Source organism: Suillus bovinus, assembly GCF_016758785.1.
Source record: "Suillus bovinus strain UH-Sbo-P2 chromosome Unknown EDB93scaffold_37, whole genome shotgun sequence".
NCBI classification, from domain to species: Eukaryota; Fungi; Basidiomycota; class Agaricomycetes; order Boletales; family Suillaceae; genus Suillus; species Suillus bovinus.
This window is the reverse complement of record NW_024542093.1, coordinates 124,377-140,143: the sequence shown is the minus strand read 5'-3', so window position 1 is coordinate 140,143 and position 15,767 is coordinate 124,377. Positions and strand designations below refer to the sequence as shown.

At 48.1% G+C, this 15,767-nt stretch overlaps 5 protein-coding genes across 5 annotated transcripts; 3 read left to right on the top strand and 2 right to left on the bottom strand.

Annotated features, from left to right (window-relative positions):
* The first annotated feature begins 330 nt into the window (after positions 1-330).
* On the top strand, positions 331-2,489 carry EDB93DRAFT_529610 (CDP-alcohol phosphatidyltransferase-domain-containing protein). Its single transcript, XM_041456635.1, has 11 exons — positions 331-529; positions 583-664; positions 717-835; positions 891-938; positions 990-1,045; positions 1,101-1,123; positions 1,179-1,296; positions 1,349-1,432; positions 1,481-1,625; positions 1,673-1,987; positions 2,039-2,489. Exons 1-11 carry the CDS (start codon positions 465-467, stop codon positions 2,256-2,258), a joined length of 1,275 nt encoding a protein of 424 aa, XP_041306557.1. The 5' UTR covers positions 331-464; the 3' UTR covers positions 2,259-2,489.
* On the bottom strand, positions 2,280-3,429 carry EDB93DRAFT_529636 (manganese-superoxide dismutase precursor). The gene is made up of 4 exons (XM_041456636.1): positions 3,090-3,429; positions 2,811-3,001; positions 2,614-2,751; positions 2,280-2,562 (listed from the first exon to the last, which is right to left on the bottom strand). Exons 1-4 carry the CDS (start codon positions 3,295-3,297, stop codon positions 2,476-2,478), a joined length of 624 nt encoding a protein of 207 aa, XP_041306556.1. The 5' UTR covers positions 3,298-3,429; the 3' UTR covers positions 2,280-2,475.
* Positions 3,430-4,311: 882 nt separating this feature from the next.
* Positions 4,312-9,546, top strand: EDB93DRAFT_1321585 (RecF/RecN/SMC; the record flags this gene model as incomplete). The annotated part of the gene is made up of 20 exons (XM_041454942.1): positions 4,312-4,454; positions 4,475-4,784; positions 4,847-5,038; positions 5,093-5,608; positions 5,660-5,767; positions 5,823-5,951; positions 6,098-6,242; positions 6,295-6,500; positions 6,552-6,629; positions 6,684-6,842; positions 6,892-7,571; positions 7,623-8,127; positions 8,178-8,287; positions 8,343-8,557; positions 8,610-8,821; positions 8,871-9,005; positions 9,055-9,099; positions 9,153-9,274; positions 9,325-9,389; positions 9,442-9,546. The coding sequence occupies 20 exons, from the start codon at positions 4,312-4,314 to the stop codon at positions 9,504-9,506; spliced, it is 4,140 nt and encodes a 1,379-aa protein (XP_041306555.1). The 3' UTR covers positions 9,507-9,546.
* On the bottom strand, positions 9,547-11,284 carry EDB93DRAFT_1152656 (kinase-like domain-containing protein). Its single transcript, XM_041449759.1, has 6 exons — positions 11,217-11,284; positions 11,137-11,158; positions 10,896-11,081; positions 10,435-10,847; positions 10,038-10,383; positions 9,547-9,986 (listed from the first exon to the last, which is right to left on the bottom strand). The coding sequence occupies exons 1-6, from the start codon at positions 11,261-11,263 to the stop codon at positions 9,612-9,614; spliced, it is 1,389 nt and encodes a 462-aa protein (XP_041306554.1). The 5' UTR covers positions 11,264-11,284; the 3' UTR covers positions 9,547-9,611.
* Positions 11,285-11,375: 91 nt separating this feature from the next.
* Positions 11,376-12,516, top strand: EDB93DRAFT_529456 (uncharacterized protein). Its single transcript, XM_041456634.1, has 6 exons — positions 11,376-11,573; positions 11,634-11,647; positions 11,705-11,717; positions 11,780-11,956; positions 12,006-12,169; positions 12,223-12,516. Exons 1-6 carry the CDS (start codon positions 11,503-11,505, stop codon positions 12,261-12,263), a joined length of 480 nt encoding a protein of 159 aa, XP_041306553.1. The 5' UTR covers positions 11,376-11,502; the 3' UTR covers positions 12,264-12,516.
* Positions 12,517-15,767: the final 3,251 nt, after the last annotated feature.

The window sequence follows — 15,767 nt, the reverse complement described above, 5'->3', positions numbered from 1 at the left end:
CAAGATTAAATCCTTTTTATATATTTCCGCAGCGAGCACCGCACCCTGGTCCTGCTTCTCGGTGCTGTGCGTCACGCACATCAAGTCGCACGTCAAAACCTTGTCTCGCTGATCAATACAACAAATGCCCTGCAGCTCACATTGGGTTCGAACATAACAATAACCATTGGAAGACGATGTGATTCTGAACTTTATATCTTATATACGTCGAATTATATCTTCTGACCTTCTAAACAGAAACCGCCACATGTTTCGGTGAGGAAAACCTTCAAGAATATCCATTGCCAAGTGTTGATTCAAGTTTGGTCTGAGAGATTCAGTGGCTGTGCAGGTTAACAACTCGGAGCAAAATTTTGGAGCCTTCGTCACATAGATAGCTACTGTTCGCTTGGCATGTATGTTCTGTGTATTTGAACGTTTCCGACGTTGTTTACAGACCATCTCCCAAAATTACACACTTTTCTATGGGTTACCTCTCACAACCAGCACTCAAAAACCTCAAAAAATATTCCTATAAAGGTGTAGATGAGTGAGCCTCTTCCAAGTTGTTCTTTTGCTGTGATACTGAACTTTGAGAATAAGATCTTTGGTTTCGCATTATCTCCTTACGCCATATTGGAATTGGTTCATCAAGCTCTTTCCATTGACCATCGCCCCAAACACCGTAGGTTATCACCGCTTTAGCTCTTGGTGCCAGTTGGATCAAACCTGCTCAGATAACCCTCCTTGGCCTATGCATCGTTGTTTTTAATGTCATTACACTACTATATTATGACCCGCTTTACTTGACCGAGAAGGACGGGGCACCAGGACCTCCTCAGTGGATCTACTTCACGTGCGCGTTCTGTTCTTTGTATCAAGCTTGTATCACGCTGACCCTCGAAACTTAGATGGGCGATTGGATTGTTCATGTACCAAAGTTTTGATGCGGTAGATGGGTGAGTAGGATACCTTTGCACCAGTCACGATCGGCGCTTATCCAAGTACAGCAAGCAAGCACGCAGAACGGGAATGGCCGGTCCTTTGGGAGAAATGTTTGATCACGGTCTGTGTGCGCGTTTCCTGACGCACATCGATATTTAACCTCCTTTTTCTCGCAGGTTGTGATGCACTCAACACTACAGTACGTTGTCCGCGTTTCAGGTTGCATATCTCGCCTTATCCTTCATACTCTTCAGCTCGAGGTCGCTCTCGCCTCGCGTGCACTCAATCTTGGCCGCTCATGGTGGACTGTTGCATCGCAAATTGCTACCCTTGCAAGCTTCTACTTGACTACATGGGAAGAATATCATACTGGTGGGTCTAGTGACATGTACAAGTCGTGTTCATTTATCGACTTGCAATCCAGGAATATTGTACCTTGGTCCATTTTCAGGCCCGGTAGAGGGTATCTTAATGATTGTGATCATTTATATTATAACGGGAATATTTGGTAAGAGAAGTTTTGTTACAAAAACCCTCGATCTTATTCGTACCACAGGTCCTACATTCTGGGACAAGAAACTCCTGACTTTTACCCGTCTAAATAAGATACCCCAAATTGTTCAGCACGTTCCTAATATTGGTCTTAATGAGTCTTTCATGGTTTTCGGTGCCTTTGGTCTGGCTTTCAACATTATCTCAAGGTGAATACACTAAAAATTATCGGGTTTATGTATTAACGCTTCCTCAGCTACCGCAACGTCATTAAAGCCACCAGATCTGAGGGGAAGTCAAGTCTCAAACCCCTCGTCTACCTCTTGCCCTTCGTTATTTCAGCGACCCTCCAGATCTTGTGGTTGTTGAGCCCCACTTACCACGATTCCGCTATCATTCACTCACCACTCTTCCTACCGTTTCTTTGCGCATGGGGCTTACAGTTTGCTCATCAAGTGGGAAGGATGATCTTAAGCCATATTACACGTGCACCATTTCCCCTGTGGAACAGCTTGTGGCTATGGAATGTTGTCGGGGTGATCGATGCCCAGCTCCCATTCCTGATTGACAGGTGAGCATCGAGTGTCAATGCACTGATATTGAGAAAGCTCATTTTGAACAGATCGTCGTTAATACAGTCAACACCAAAGCGAACGGCGGTGTTCATCTACCTGACGCTCGCGGTTTCGTTCATCACCTATGCACGCTTCTGCGCGTTGGTCATTAGGGATATCACGGAGTTTCTCGGTATCGCTTGTTTTACTGTGCGCAAGAAGGATGGGGAGGGCGTGTGGAGGGAGACGCGTGACATCCAGCAGGATGGGTATGTGAAACGGCTTTGACGCTAGTTGAGGATTGGGACAGCACACATGTCTCGTCTGCACTGTCGTACGTATTGTTTGCTCTAGATTCATTGTTTCATTCACCGAATACCATTGCTTGAACATGACTGAGTACGAAGATACTACTAGTGCAGCACAAAGATGAGTAACAATCCGATAATACAACATGGCGCAAGTTTTCCCTCTTTCATTTTATTTCATTGCCCTCCTGCGGAGCTTAAAGCTTGCTAGAAGAGGCAAGACCCTCCGTGAACCTCTTTTCAGCCTCCTCAAAGTTGATGACGCTCCAAATGGCATTCAAATACTATAGACGTCAATGAAGTGCATCTCGCTCCAACGAAGGATAATAACTCACATCAACCTTAACGTTGAGATACTGGAGGTAGAACGCATGCTCCCAGATGTCAACCCCAATGATAGGGACGTGAGTGAGAAGCGGATCCTGGTTTGCGGTCGTGGTGATCTCAAGGCGACCGGTAGAAGGATTCAAACCCTGAGAGTGAAATGCCGTGAGCACTGCATCAGTCGTGTGCGATGAAGCAACAAACTTACGAGCCAGCCCCATCCGGAACCTTGAATAGCAGCAGTGGTGGCATTGAACTCCTTCTTGAGCGCATCGAGCGACCCGAAAGTCTGCTCGATGGCGTCCTTGAGAGGACCAGCCTTCAGGGAACCACCATTACCCTTACCCTCACTGGAGGCAGGCGCTAGATTCTTCCAGAAGAGAGAGTGATTGATATGACCTAAATGGATAGCGATCGATTACGAGCGATAAGATGAAAACACCGATGACGCGATAATCTGGTGCCTGAGATAAGTATGAAGACTTACCACCACCGTTGAACTTGAGTGCTGCCTGGAGGGCGATGCGCTCCCTGGGAGTGGAGCTTTTTGCGTAGCTAGCCTCGGCAGCATTGAGAGCGTTCACATATGTTTGATGGTGCTTCTTGTGGTGAAGCTCCATGATCTGCCTCGAGATGAAAGGCTCGAGACCATCATAGGCGTATGGGAGATCAGGCAGAGTGTGTGCGTTGGACATGATGGCTTTGATGTATATCAGAGACGGTGGGTGGTGATCAAGAGAGTGGGAATCTGATAGGAGACTTATATCATCCCAAATATCATCCGTTTAAATTTATCTCAGCGCTGTCACTTGGCATGACGAAGCAGCTGACAAGTTAGTCATGTGATGTGACACACGCGATCAGTCACAGAACGCATCACATCACGCGTCGAACCTTTCTTGTGGATCAACTAAAATCATCGTGAATTTGAGAAGTTTCCGAAGAATGCCTCCTCGCAGGTCGTCTCGCTCTTTGCGACCATCCACTGAACAAGAGGCATCAAACTCTGCGAAACGCAAACGAGCCGACGCGGATGACGTAGAGGAGAAAGAAAATGCGCCTGGAGCACGCAGGACATCGACAAGAGGCAGTGTGGGCCCTTCTTCGAAAGTACTTGCAGCACCGTCTTCCAGAGCATCTGCAAGAACATCTACGCGTACGTCTGTGAAACCTAGTCGTGAGCTGCAAGAGGTGGCTGAGACAGAAGAGGATGAGGAGAAGCCTGTGAAGAAGAAGCCAAGAAGTTCTGCTGAGGTTGAGGATTACGACGAGGATGAAATTGTGGAATTGCAGAAACCAAGGAGAGGTCGGGTCAAGAAAACTGTGCAGGACGATGACGACGACGAGGTGCAAGAAGTGAAACCCTCTCGGAAGTCATCCGCGAAGCCCCGGCCAACTCGATCGCGCAAAACTGTGGTAGAAGATTCGGACGTAGAGGAAACGAAGGAACCTATTGCTATCTCGGAAGACGACGACGGAGGAAATTCAAGAGGTCAAGCCTGCCAAACCCAAACGCGGAAGAACATCTCGCAAAGCACCTGAAGACGATGACGATATTCAAGAAATCAAATCTGCGCCAAAGGCTAAGGGAAAGAAACCTAGCAAGGTAAAAAGCAAGGTCGAAGATGATGATGAGGCACAAGACATCAAGCCCGCAAAGCCTAAACCGGCTCCTCGATCCCGCAAACCCGTCAAACTCAAATCCGAAAATGACGAGCACAATCCCATCACTATATCCAGTGATGAATCTGACGTTACAGCTGCTCCTAGAACCCCTAAAGCGTCTTCTAGCAAGCCAAAGGCGATCGCGCCTCCCGCTGATGTCGAAGTTACGCCTAGGCCCCACAAATCTGTTCCTGCTACATCCCCCAGGCATCCCTCACCCACTTCCGAAGGCAACGCAGATGATCTCGACGGATTTCAGGAAGAATTTCTGCAAACACCTCGGCGTGTACCCCGACAATCGCAGCTGTCGCAGATGACACCTAAACGCCCTGCCCCGCCGCAAGAGGAAGAGGAAGAAATTTCCCTTCTTGAGCCCCGCATGAAACCTGTGTCGGTGATGCGGCCCCCGCCTGCTGAAGAACCTTCAGGTCCTAAGCCGCGTCTTGTGATACACAAGATGGCGCTCATTAATTTCAAGAGTTACGCGGGCAGACAAGAGATCGGCCCCTTCCACAAGGTATGTACCTAGTATACGGCTTATAGTTAACATATACTATACTTAACTTCGGTGACGCGCAGTCTTTTTCGTCAATCGTAGGCCCCAATGGTTCCGGGAAATCGAACACAATCGATGCGCTCCTCTTTGTGTTTGGTTATCGCGCGTCGAAGATGCGCCAGGGCAAACTCTCGGAGCTCATCCACAATTCTGCACGGTATCCTGACTTGGATGAGTGCAGCGTGGAAGTTCATTTCCGCGAGATTATCGACCTCGTATGTTCCCTCGCTCATTGACGTCTGACCGAACTAAGTCACTCAACGCCTCAGCCTGGACCCGACGCTTACACTATCGTCCCGAACTCCTCACTCGTTGTCGCTCGCACAGCGACCAAGTCCAATAACTCTCGTTACACGGTCAATTTAAGACCGTCCACCTACACTGAGGTCCAAACACTTCTGCGGGGGCGTGGGATTGACCTTACCCACAAGCGTTTCCTTATCCTGCAGGGTGAAGTTGAATCTATCGCGCAGATGAAGCCTAAAGGTACTTCTGAGCACGATGACGGACTGCTTGAATACCTAGAGGACATTATCGGTACTGCTGTGCTCAAAGCACCAATCGAGGCTGCCCTCGCTGAAGTTGATCGACTGGGAGAGGAGAGAGCCGAGAAGGTTGCCAGATTGAGGATTGTGGAGAAGGAGAAGGCAAAGCTGGATGCAGAGAGGAAGGAGGCGTTGGCATGGCTGAAGCTTGCAAACGAGCATGTGAGGGCTCTCAGCCGGCTGTGGCAGTATTATTTGTGGAAATGTTTAGAGAATGACGAACAATTCGCCGCGCAGATTGTGAGTGCTTGATTTTCTCCCCCTTCTTTGCGCTGCTGATGTGTGGGGCAGGAACATTTGGAGAAGGAGCTTGAAGGTGAGAGGGAACGGAACAAGGACGATATCACGCATCTAGAATTGCTCGAGAAGCATTACAAGGAGCGTGAAAAGGCGTACGAGGTATAAACGTATATTGTTAGTCCTCCTCCAATGCTGATAAATCTTATCTTTGCAGGAAGTGAAAGCAGCAGCCGAGGAAGCGGCGAAGGACAACGCGGCACGCGAGAAGCAGTCCGTGAGTCTTGAGGAGCGCCGGAAGCATGCGAGCGCGAAGGCGAAAAAGCTGAAGAAGACGTTGGCAGACGTGAGTTTTCTTTCACCCATTTTCGCTGTCATTCGTACTTCCTTTCATTCTATTTGACACGTTCCCATGTTTCACTTGTTTCCCTGTCTCATGATCATCTGTCGGCTTCCATTCTTGGGGACGGATCTAACATTTTGCTTAAACAGGATGAACAATCGAAAAAGCAAGCCGATAACACAATCCAGGACTCCGATGCTAAAATCATGACGAAGAAGCGTGAGATTGCGGAGCACGAGGCAAACTTGGAGAAGGAAGAGAAGGTGCTCGAAGGAATCCGGGATAGCTTGAAGGGTGGGTCCATGGTCTCGCCGTACTTGACACTATTATTAAGATGGATTGGTAGACAAAACGCAAGTCTTCCACGAACAGATTGAGGCGAAGCAGAAAGAACTGCAGCCGTGGACCGCCAAGATTAATGTCAAACAGGCTGCGATTGACGTAGCAACCTCTGAACGGGACGCACTTGCAAAGAAAGCCACAGGGCTTAAAGACGCCGTTACGCAAGCGGAGGAGCAGTTGGCTGAATTGCAGGTAGAACAAGAGGGCAAGGTGATGTTCCATCTTGTAAAATGGGAAAGATGACGCTAATAGAATATCCAGCTGAATGAGTTGAATTCCCTGAGGGAGAAAAAGACGGATGTGCAGAAGAAGTTGGGAACATGTGAAGAAAAGTTCCATGTACGTCTGCGGGCATACAGGATGTGATCGATTTTGACATTCAGTTCTGTCTAGGCTGCTCAAGCTGGCGTCCAGGAGCTTCGATCCAAGGCAGGCTCCCTGCGGCAAAAGGCAGAGGAGGCTAGAGCATCCCAAGCAGCAAGCACATCGCAGAACAAAGTCCTGGATAGCTTAACGAGGCTCAAGCAGACTGGTCGGATCGATGGGTTCCATGTATGTTCTCGTCCTCTGCGCAGCCTTTTAATCACTCATTATCTTACAGGGCCGTCTCGGTAGCCTAGGCACTATCTCAGACAAATACGATGTCGCGGTCTCTACCGCGTGTGGTGCCCTTGGCAACATGGTCGTCGATACTGTCGCCCAGGGCCAAGCATGCATCGAATTCTTGCGCAAGCAGAACATCGGGCGCGCATCGTTCATGGTGCTGGAGAAGCTTCCCACTGACAGACTCAACGAGCGTGTGGTCACACCCGAGAATGTCCCGCGCCTATTCGATCTCATCAAACCAAAGGATCCCCGCTTCGCATCTGCGTTCTACAAAGCCGTTGGGAATACCCTTGTTGCTGATACTTTAGACCAAGCGAACAGGATTGCATTCGGGGGCTCAAAGCGCTGGCGCGTTGTTACGCTCGCAGGGCAGTTGATCGATTCATCAGGAACGATGTCGGGTGGTGGCAACCACGTCTCGCGGGGTGGAATGAGTTCGAAGCTTCAGGCGGAGGCAGTGAGCCCACAAGTTCTGAGAACTTATGAACAAGAGAGTGAGCAAGCGGCACGTAATCTTGAGGCGGCACAGCAGGAGCTTCGCAATATTGAAGCCGAAGCCGAAAGGCTCACTCAGTCAGTACCGGAGATAGAGCTCAATATCGAAAAGCTTGCGATGGGCGTCAATAATGGGAAGAAGCGGCTAAGTGATGCTGAGAGGCGTGTGCAGGATCTCAAGTACGTGCATTCTATGTGTCCTATGCAGGATCGCTACTAAATAGTTTCTAGAGCACAAAGCAAGCCTAACGCTAAGGATCTTGCTCGAATCAACACTCTAGATGCCCAGATTGCATCATCAACCGAAGAGCTTGAAGAACTGCAGACCAAGACTGGCGCTATCGAGGCCGCGATTAAAGATCTTGAAAAGAAGATTCTCGAAATAGGTGGCTCAAAGCTGCTGAAACAGAAGTCCACCGTTGATGGTATTCGCTTGCTGCACCAGCTAGCCAACGAAGAGGTCACCAAGGCTGAAGTTATGAAGGCTACTGCAGAGAAGAACATCGTAAAGTATGCGTCTGGCATTGAGACCAACCGTGCGGCGCTGGAGGAAGTCGAGAAAGAGCTTGAGGAGCTGAAGGATCAGCTAGCCGAGGTCGCACAGTATTTGGAAGACCTCAAGGAGAAGGTGGAAGCTGCACAGGCCGCTCAAGAGAGCTCGAAAGATGATCTTGATCAACTCAAGCAGCAACTTCAGGAAAAACGCGAGGAAATCGATGAGTTCAGGAAGAAAGAGGTCGGTTATTTGCTATGCAGTTGATATTTCGATACTCACGGGTTTTCCAGCTTGAGATTACCCAGAAGCTTGCCGACAAGAAGAAAGAATCTGCTGAAAATGAGCGTGTACTTGACCACTGGCAGACAGAACACGACCGGCTTAAGCTTCACGAAATCGAGTAAGCCATTGTCTATTGATTATTTAAATTTTCATGTGTTTACAGCCACTCGCAGTGATGACGAGGACGAAGAGGAAGAGGAAGGTGCTGACCAAGTTGCTGGAGTTTCAGGCAGTGGTGAAGGGGCAGTGAAGCAGGAACATGCAGATTCTGCACCTCCGAAGAAAGCTCGTCAACGCGCTCCATCGACAGAGTTACACATATACAGCGCCGATGAACTTGCACGCTTCAAGAAGAGGGATATGCTTGCAGATTCTGAGTATCTTGATGGTATGTTCTGTCACCTTAGTCACGCGCAATTTCTACTAACTGGTCGTCTTAGAGAAACTCAAAAGCTCCAATCCAAACCTCGACGTTCTCAAGGAGTACAAGAAGCGAGAGGAGGAATTCATGAAACGCGCAAAAGACTTGGATGAGACGACTGCAGAACGCGATGCGCAGAAGCAACTCTACGATGGTCTCCGGAAACAACGCTTGGATGAATTCATGGCAGGTTTCAGCTTGATTTCATTGAAACTCAAGGAAATGTACCAGGTTCGTGCTGACGTTCTTTGGTTGATCAGAATTTTATATCTTTCGTCAGATGATCACTCTGGGGGGTAACGCAGAGCTTGAGCTTGTCGACAGCATGGATCCCTTCTCAGAGGGCATTATTTTCAGTGTGATGCCTCCGAAGAAGAGTTGGAAGAATATTTCAAATCTCTCTGGTGGCGAAAAGGTGCGTTCTGCTTTGAGGATTAGGGAACACACTGCTAATCGTGCTTCAGACTCTTAGCTCTCTTGCTCTCGTGTTCGCTCTACATGTGTTCAAGGTAAACCTCATATCGACTCCGTGAGCAGCCCCAGTAGCCTGAACCTGTCCTAGCCCACACCACTTTATTTCATGGATGAAATAGATGCGGCCCTAGACTTCAGGAATGTCTCGATTGTGGCAAATTATATCAAGGACCGTACCAAGAATGCGCAATTCATTATTATATCCTTGAGGTGACCATTCCTTCTCCCAATAGCTACATTTGCTAATATGAAATTTGCAGGAATGACATGTTCGAGCTCAGTCACCGTCTCATTGGTATATACAAGACTGCAAATGCAACACAGAGTCAGTGACATTATTATCTCACAGGATGTGTTTTTCATTTGTTCTCGCACAGGTATATCCATCGATAATCATGCTCTCGCTCGTCAAACCATCAAGCCTGCGCCGGCAGCACCCTGAGGCATGCACGGGCGCTCTTCTCGGTTCTTGCTTTCTATCATGTTTTGTAAATTATATGCATTGTATAACAAATGATGTTATCGTATCCTCATTCTACCCATCCCTTCAAATTGCGCCACTGGGATGAACATCCGAAATCCATTCTCCCAGAGACTTTGCGCCCCAGTGAAGGCTCGTTGGGGCCTCACCATGGATACATCCAACAGGAAAGTCATCTGGTAGAAGTAACGGTGGTTCAGAAGTGAACCAGGGGTGAGTCAAGGCCTTGGAAGGGCGGAGACGCCGAGATGGTTCGTATACAACGAATCGGTGGATAAGATCGACAGGAGTTGGCAGCATGGTTTCTGGTGGAATGTGTGTCTTCGTATCGACCTCGTGTTGCTGTGTGGACGAAGATAAATTGGGCAGGATGGAGCAAAGCTCAACAGGCTCCACATTGATAAAGGACAACTTGTTCGCATCCGGTAGGCTCAAAAAGGACTTGTTGGAGTCAGAAAAGAAGAAACCGGTAACAAATCCAATGACACTCACTGGCCAATTGGTCTCGTTAGGCGAACCTCGTGTCTTGAAAATACTCCATGCTAAGCCAATCTCTCCACGTGTGGAATCAAATAATGAATCCCTGGTCCACCTGTTCGTGGGATCTCCGACGCGAAGTCTCTTTGGTATGATAAACGGCTCAGCTGACTTCGACGGGCTATTGTCGTCCGAATCAGACAGCTCATCGCCCTCAAAATCGAAATCTTCGTCGTCAAGCGGGTTGAACAGACGAACGGAGGTGAAAAATTCCGCAAAAGTCGCTCCGAGGCTCCAAGAGTCGATCGCGAATGCATCATAACTCCTAGGCCCAAACAGGAGCTCAGGAGCACGGTATGGTCTACATCTCAGAGAGTGAGCCCGTTTCACGCTCGATCGGACAGGGACATACCCTGTAGAAACTTCGAAATACATCTTTTCCGGGGTTTCAACCCATAAATCGTTTTTCTTTGCGGCAAGATCCTCTCCTTCCTTCCAGGATATGCCAAAGTCGATAAGCTGGACTCGGCCAGATAAGGTGAGGAGTATGTTGCTTGGTTTGATATCTCGGTGTGCGATCTTTGCTGTCTCATGAAGGAATGCGACACCGCTTAAAATTTGAAACACGAGCGATTTTGCGACGAGGACAAAGCGCTGCTCGCGTGGACTGGGACTTGACGGATCTGCAAGCAGGATTGAAATGAGTGGATGAGGAGAAAAGTCATTCGAAGATAACAACGCGATCAAAGACGAAGGCACGTATGGCATCCAAAAGCTCATAGTCTGCCGCGCTGAATCAATGTCATGGCCTAAGATAGGGACCACCTAACGATGAGACGTAAGACTCGCCCGACCACTCTGCGCGAGACTCACGTTTGGATGACACACGGAGGCGATCAGCCTCGCCTCTTTGATGATGTCGTGTGGTTCTTTGGCATGTCTGTGGTGGATGGTGGATGTCTTTATCGCAATACACTGAGTCTGCCCTTCACGCTCGAGTAAGCCCCTTGAGACGAGAGAAACCGGGCCTTCAGCGACTGTTTCGCGAGAACCACTCGGCTGTCAGCATCATAGTCAAATCGCAGCTATCTGGTAGAAATAGACGCATGCCGACAATGGATGTGGGTGGTGTGCTGCTTGAAAGGGAAAAACGTTGAAAAGCCCTTGTCTCTCATTTGCCACAATCAGACCTACTTTTCCATGGCGAACCCAGATTTGACAGTGTCAGACATACATGACATAGAGTCGGTAGTGAAGAGGTGAGTTATTTTTAGTACAGGATCAATCAAGCTGCACAGCCACGCAACACAGTAATTGCTGACTGTGGCAACTCTAATCTCCTGACCAACATGGCTGAAGACGAAGACAAACGCAAAACAATCAGTGCGTTAGAGGTCACTCCCGATGCACTTGTCCTCAGATCTTCATCACAGATAGACTGCTCCTCGTCAATGCCTTAACAGAGGGGGCTTTAGAAGAGATGATGGAAAATCCTGAATATTTCGACGAGAACACCGATGAGTTCCTTGGAGACTTCAACTGCACAGACGCGTAAGCCTGCTCACATACAGAGTGATTTTATTCTGATGCACATGGCGCTCGTCACGTTAGATTGGGAAATACTGGTAAGTCAGATTTAAAGGCTCCTCTACCACTACTCACATTCGCGAGGCATCGGGAAGCTCTTCACCTCGCGTTCGTATCGCAAGCTTCTATAATGTGATACGATTCCTCATGTCTATCTCATTATTCTTCAGTGTACGTCAAGGGCATCCGGCTGATGTAGTGGCTCTCTGTGGTGGGGCTGTCGACCTTGATCTCCGCAACAAGAATGGCGATACACCCCTTTATATCGCTTTGAAGGAGATCAACGATGATGAGGCACGTTTTGAAATTGTTACAGAACTACTAAGTTGCGGCGCAGAAAGCAAACAGTGCGTTCTTCGCGTCCTGGTCAGACGAAGTGCTGAGCGCTCTCCATAGGGCGATGCCAGGCGGGCTCACACCCCTGGAGTATGCAAAGAGCCGATTTCCTTCGGAAAAGGATTTACATCAGGTCATCGCGAATCCCCCATGTGATGATGAGGATGAAATACAGCCAGAACAAATGAGGAAGCAAATGTACGACAGGCGTGATTTTGTAGACTGTAAGTTATTCGCCGATTTTGCCCTGATGACCACCTTCACTTTCTACCATCAGATGAAGATGGAGACGAGGGATCGAGCCCGGAGAGCGAATAAATTATATACTAGTATCATGTGCACTGCTTGAATATTATAGACCAATGGGACCCTTCAGTTAGTTCATATGTGCTGTGCCTTTGATCTCATTCCAATCTTGCCTTGGGACATGATGTTTACCAGCACCCACCGACTTGGACGACGACAGATTCTATCCAATCGTAACTCTACACTGTGCAATATGCAATTTGAACATTATCCAATTATCTGGTCAGCGCTTGAGCCTGGAGCTCGAGGCAGCAAGGACGTACGCTGATATCGGTATTTGGTAACAACTTGGACAAATATCGAGGTGGATCCTTCAGAGAACATGAATGATCTGTAAGGACAAAGGGAAATTATTCTAAAATCGACAGCAACAAGGCCTAGAATTCATAGCCTCATCAGTGAGAATAGGACGGAATGAAAGTCTTCAGTTCCGAGAGTCACGGTCTCGAACGACCCCAACTATAGGTGGTTGCAGGAGACTGAACCTTGATCGACATCTCGGCCGAGATCTGCAGCGTCATAGCAGAGAAAGATGAACAGACGCCAGTTTATCAGCAGCCTGGCCATCCCTCTCTGCTAAGTACGTTGATGCGATGACTCGGGCGTAGCGCTGGAATAATGCGGAATGGCATAAGAACTTTGAAGTCGCGCCGCTGCTTATTATGTAATCTCACATTGTCTGATATCCGCTGACATAATAATCTACCGCCAAGGAAACGGCTCGACCGTTTCTCTTTTTTTTTCGTTTGGCGTGCAGTACGACCCATATCAAACCATAAATTCTGCATTACGGTTTGATGTTTTTATACATACTTCGCGAGTCTGGAATAATTTTTTTGCTCACGGATAGTCGTCTAGTCCCACGATGGCATTCCAAGCCGGCTTCTCAACTGGCATCATCGCTCCCACAGCTGTGCCACCGCCACAAACATACACTGAGTCCGAGTACTAGTACTTGGCCTCAGCAGATTCTTTACGGTGAGTACTTGAGTCTCAGGTGTGGTGATCGATGCTTAATATTGTTGTCTCCGGCATGCGTGGAAAACTTACTGTTGAAAACCAACCCGTAGTAGAATTGCTCACCTTCGACGTAGTTGCCATATGAGGAAACACTGCTACGGTACTCTAACTTTCATTTCTTCTTGATTATACTTGGCTGGTCCCAGGTACGTACCAAGTCTTATCAACATTCACTGATGTATTACTACAGGACTTATCAGGTCCATTCTTACAGCGTGAGTAAACTCTGTAACTGTTTAACAAGCGCACTCAAAGTTAAAAAATCCATTCTAGTCTGCGACATACCCTAGTAGGAGGTGACATGTTTTAACCCCTTCGGCATCATCTTCCCAGTTTGTACTAACCCTTACTATATTGCTACTCTCCAAATACCTGGCGCACCCGATTTATCTCCATTCTTTTGTCTCTGGTGAGATCCCGTAGGATGCAACAATGTAGAGCCTATCTTATGCCGGTTGCTGGGGTAATTCCGCACTCTAGAGCATTAATCGCGCTAGCTGCGGCCGTTGTGGAATTTCCGTTCCCGACGGTCTCGCTCGATGCCAGCAAGCATCGTCATGGTTAATTTGTAGATCATAACATCGTACGTACCGCACAAATCTTTCACCTCGCTAATCAACCAGTCAGATATATCAATGTCCTTGAATCGCGGTGTCGTTACTAGTAACGACATTTTAATCCTACTTATCAGTAGCAGGTTGCGGCACCGAGCACAATGGAAAATACACCCCCATGGAATCTAATCAGCGATCAAGATGCGGCTGCCGCCTCGTGGATCCGCCCTTGAACTCAAGGTCCGCTTCTCAAAAGATAGGCGCAATAATTGCACCAAATGGAAGTATAAGATAATCGACGGGACCTTTATACGACGCTCCACCTGTGGGATCTAATCGCCCGTTCTCGAATTCAGGATGACGCGAGAATGGCGAGCGTCGGCGGTAATCATCCGATGGACCCTGCTGCCGTGTTTCATCAAAAAAAGTCGGGACTCTGTCGGATGTGCGCTAGGGTGAAGGTGGCTTCGGGCCTAATATCCGTTTGGAATTTGGATAGGACTGCCTTGTACGACAAGCCGAGCTCCACGCCGAGCACTTCGATTAAAGCAATGTTCCGAGTCTGTCAGGAGTAGAAGCAAGATACGTAGAACAGCCCGAGTTTGATGGTCAACAATCATGATAGTAGTGTTACGCTAGGATGTGGTCGTTTTTGCGCTTGCGAGAATCAGATGGCGTCAAGGAGAAATATCAGCATGGTGATTGGTTGAATCGATGATGATCTGCCCATCCCAACTTTCAATGTTACGATGCAAAGATATGAGAACCTCGAGGCTCGAGCGACAATCTAAAATTCAGCGAGCATCTACGGAATTTGAAAGTGTTCGATAACGACGTAGCGTTATCATTATTACAACAGCCATTCAGCTCTGCACGAAGATAGTGATAGCAGTGCTATCGCTGCAGTATCTAAGCGCCCAGGCATAAATGAATAGGAAGACCCGATGAGGAAGAAGAGCTGGCATGATTCTGCCAGTGAATTGATCATAAAAAGCACTGCGGTGTCAATTGACAGATTTTACTTCGAATGATGTATGAAAAAGAATCGTCTAAAAGAAGGACCTGTGAAGGAGTGAGATTGCCAACGTGCACCAGTAGCTAGGAACGAAAATGAGCAACGTGCCTATGCTACTGTTTCATTCGCAGGTGTCTGATGAGATCTGGACAGATTTTGCAATGAACATGATCAACAGATTGGAGTCGAGGCGGGGCAAGTCAGTGGCAGGCCTGACATGGAAAATGGGTGCATCGACAGAGAGTGGATAAGGCGAACTGTTTGATATGTTGTTCCGCATAGAACAAAATTAGCCGAGAGATAACTATTTGAAAGACCAGTGTTCGACGAACAGGTGATCGGCATTATGTACGAGTTGCAAGCGACACAAAGCCACTTCCCACGTATAATGTTCACATAGCATGTTTTATCGCCAATAATAGATGCGCTTTGAGGAGAACATACCAGGTGCAAGTAGAACAAGAGTTAGCTATGCATGAGAAGGAGAGTAAGCGAGTGGGTGCAAGACTTATCCTTCTTTGCGATTGGCATGAGAGATGGCTACGGGAGAAATAGGTCAAAGAGGTGGAAATTCCGAGGATGTCAATCGGTATTGAATATCCGAGTCAGAAGTGGTGCAAGCCAGAGATAGACACTCGGGTGATGTAGGATTCACGATAATGGAGCAGCGCCGACGTGGAGAGTGGAGCTAGTAGAGTCCGCCATTTTGTTGGGACTCGGAGGCGGGCGAGGGCCGCCGGCGCATCAGTAAACCACGATGACGTTAAACTGAGTCAGGCTGTGGCGTCGCTAAAGGATACTGTGAGCGTCATAAGCCTGGCTTGCAAGGATTATCAGAAGATATGCCGTGTGCGTGGGATAAGATTCGGAAGATGTAAACGCAAGAACAGTATTTGCAGAGACCCATGTAGAATTCAAATCAAACAA